Source organism: Castanea sativa, chromosome 1, assembly GCF_040712315.1.
Source record: "Castanea sativa cultivar Marrone di Chiusa Pesio chromosome 1, ASM4071231v1".
Lineage (NCBI taxonomy): Eukaryota > Viridiplantae > Streptophyta > Magnoliopsida > Fagales > Fagaceae > Castanea > Castanea sativa.
The window spans coordinates 38,454,244-38,457,651 of NC_134013.1; the positions used below are offsets into that span (position 1 = coordinate 38,454,244).

The window sequence follows — 3,408 nt, forward strand, 5'->3', positions numbered from 1 at the left end:
CATAATTAAATATTCATTATCTTTTAACATTTGCCCTCAAGGCCCTATTTGACAAGATTGAGTCATAGTCAAATGAATTGAGTTTTTCCCTTCTCAAGAAAAAAAAAAAAAAAAAAACTATAGCTACATTATTTTTCCCCCAAAGACGAGTTTTATTACAATAAAAACTTCTGGAAAAACTTGATTATTGTCCGAAGTATTTGTACCTTTTCATTAAAACCAACGTGCCACAGCCACAAGGTAAATCCCTCGTAAATATGGAACAGAAGCTTCGTGACCTAATTTTTGTTTGAATCGTTGTAGTACAAGTAGGATAATTTTCCGTCAATTTTCGAGGTGAGCTGATTTGCAATGAATCCGCTGTAACGATCTTCATAAGCTGACATGCAAATATCAATGACCTTCTTTGACATGTGGTCTTCTTGATAAAATGGCTGTCCAATTAATTCATCAATAGGCATCCACTGAAAAAGCAGAACACTTTGCACAATCAATTGAGAGAGCTAGCGACGATAAATAAAAAATAAATTACAGTGAACAGGAATATTATGCTAATCTTGCCAAATAGCATAATTTTAGAAAAGTTAATATTATGTCTTGGAACACGATTCTCTTTCAAAAGTTAATACACACAACTTTCTTCACTTATATTTTATTTTGTTTAAAATGTTATATCTTTTCTTTATAAGTTTTATTTGAGATTTTGTTATATAAAGGATAGTAGTTTTTGAAATTTTATATAACTAATTTTTTTCTTCATAAATTGAATTTCTAAACATGACCAACAATGTGTGATGAAAGAAATATGAGGTTCAAATTTGACTGTACTTTTTTAATACCTTGGCAGCTTGAATTTCCTTCTCATCGATTGTGATTTCAAAGGACAATGGCTTAAGCATGCACACGAAGAGCAAATCGGAATTTTCAAAAGCCACAAGGTGGGCATGTCTTCGAAGTTGCAACCAAAAAAAAAATTGAATTATAAGAAAGAACGTCAATATATATGTTAATCTCATAGTGGCAGAAAACATTTTCTAACTGAAGGCCATAGTAGCAGAATAGAACTTTACCTGAAAGCAACCAGTTCCAGGAAAATTGTGTCAACCTGTGAATAGAACGGGTGCATTAGAACTTAAAAGTAATTAACAAGAAACAATGTTCATAGCTATAATGTTCAGAGAAAGATTCTTACCCCAGTTTCTTCTTTCACTTCTCTGATAGCTCCAGTGAATACGTCTTCAGACTGAAATGAGCCAAAAGAAGCACTCATTATTATTTACACTCAAAAGGAAACATTTCATCGACAAAGGAGATTAGTGTGGAATTTGCTTAATAACATAATTCAAAATGCGGAAAATATTTCACCTTGTTAATATAACCGGTTGGCAACTTCCACAAGCCTGAGCAACTACAAGGACATTTTTCTTTCACCACAAGGACCTATATATAGTTAAAACAATAAGGAAAAAAAAGGTGTAAAATTAACCATTTCCAATCTAAAAATAGAATTGTAATGACTCAAGAAAAAGCGATAGCCACATCTGCGCTATACCTCAAAAGGACTAGTCACAATTGAGGCTCCTTGCAGTTGTTAATAATGCCCAGTTCAACCCAGTAAATACCCGATGTGGAACTCATCACACACTCACACATATCACACAATCAATCAAATTAGGGCATCACAAGAATAATATAAACATATACCTCTCTTTTGTTGTTGAGCACAAATCCTCCAACGCCAATTTGATGTGAAGGGCTAGCAGGAAGCATGGAGGGCTCATTAGGAATCCAATATGTTAACATCACATATCCTGATTCAGCATGATGGTAATAGAAACCCTCCTTTAAAACAAGAAACAAAGAAGATACACATAACAATTAGTTTGCAACTAATCCAATACTGAATGATTCAATGATAATTTACATAACAAAGAAGTCAGATGTGGTATTGTTGATGATAAAAGAGAGCTCTTGCATAACTCCACAATGGAATACTAAAGCATTACCTGTATAGCAATTGGAACAAGATCAGCTTGATCTAGTAGTATTTTGAGCCATACTCCTTTTTTCCCCTGCATTGCGCATTTAATTAGGCATCAAGTAAAGCTTGTAGGTGAAAGTAACAACGGGAACAATAAGTTCTCGCAGGTCTCTGATTTGTTAAAGTTGCAACTTGATTATAAATCATCCCTGGTTTTATCTAATACAAACAAAGAATTCCCAAGATTATCCGGGCAATACCTGCTTCATGGGAAGCATTGCTAGGGGGACTATCCCAAAGCCATGTAATGATATATGACTTAACAGAACAAGTACCAGTCCATGTTGAAACTTCACAAACATGAAATTGATTATACTGAAAAGGGAAATAAAAATACAAAACAGAACGATTACAATTTTCTGAATGACATGCTAATCTTCCAAGGAAAATTTTTGGCAAATCTGTAAATTTGAGTATGTGATAGTAGGACATGCTTATGAATGAGTTGGCATTCTAGTGTCTGCCTTGATTGACTTTTGTCATGCGTCATTAAGCTAACTAGAATCCCACCTTCAACTTCCAGTTTGACAGAGAAGCTCGAAGGGCCAGTGCAAAAGCATTTGCACTTAAAGGTAAGCTTTCTGGATTAATAATGACACCATCATAGTCATCATCCCAAGCATCAAGCAATTCCACTCTCATGCTTGGTGATGATATATTTGGAGATAAAACATGTATTCCCTTTTTCTTGTGCACATAGCTGCCCCCATGAAGTGGCACGGTAGAGGACTTGAGTTGAGTACTTGAGGTAGTTGAGAGAATAGACTTCTGCAAGAAACCTAGACAATAAAATGAACATGTTATGACTTTGATTTTTTCTTTTGTATTAGAAAAAAAAAAGTTCACAACTCAGAAAATTAGTAATGCTCACCCTTTGATAAACACTTGAAGCTGCAATCTTTAGCCCCAGAACTTCTAGGCTGCTCTTTGAGACGCTGAATGCAAAAACCTGACCATTGGCAGGCATCCACCACTGCTGCCATCATCACCATCCTTGCAAAGAATCATGATGACCTGACTTTCCATTATCTATATATAGCCCTTGCAGAGAAAAAGAAAAGAAAATATTCTTATTGGGAGAATATTATTCGGCAGGCAAGTAGGAGGGAAGAGATGTAAATTTAATTTTTGTAGTTAAGAATAAACATTGTTGCATAATCTAGACCTCTTCCTAGTTGACATTATCCAAACAAAAATTTTAACCAGTATATCCTTGTCTTAACTGAAAACGATAATCAATTACCCAAACTAGCAGCCACTACAACTTCCCTTAGTGCTACTTATCTATATTCAGTTGTTTGTCAGAAGGATGAGAATATTCTATATCCATTTCAACAATTCATGGACTCACTTTGCATCATATTGTG

At 34.6% G+C, this 3,408-nt stretch overlaps 1 protein-coding gene across 1 annotated transcript; it reads right to left on the reverse strand.

Annotated features, from left to right (window-relative positions):
- Nucleotides 1-3,039, reverse strand: LOC142606653 (nudix hydrolase 8-like). Its single transcript, XM_075778017.1, has 9 exons — nucleotides 2,913-3,039; nucleotides 2,552-2,820; nucleotides 2,007-2,072; nucleotides 1,705-1,842; nucleotides 1,366-1,440; nucleotides 1,193-1,243; nucleotides 1,071-1,105; nucleotides 840-948; nucleotides 1-464 (listed from the first exon to the last, which is right to left on the reverse strand). Exons 1-9 carry the CDS (start codon nucleotides 3,031-3,033, stop codon nucleotides 279-281), a joined length of 1,050 nt encoding a protein of 349 aa, XP_075634132.1. The 5' UTR covers nucleotides 3,034-3,039; the 3' UTR covers nucleotides 1-278.
- Between the last annotated feature and the right edge of the window lie 369 nt (nucleotides 3,040-3,408).

Excerpts from the sequence above, each read along its gene's own strand:
- LOC142606653 (XM_075778017.1), bottom strand. The coding sequence starts at position 3,033 with ATGGTGATGATGGCAGCAGTGGTGGATGCCTGCCAATGGTCAGGTTTT. Across the intron at positions 1,106-1,192 it reads AAGTGAAAGAAGAAACTGGG|GTTGACACAATTTTCCTGGA; the intron begins GTAAGAATCTTT and ends TTCTATTCACAG. Across the intron at positions 949-1,070 it reads CTGGAACTGGTTGCTTTCAG|ACATGCCCACCTTGTGGCTT; the intron begins GTAAAGTTCTAT and ends GCAACTTCGAAG.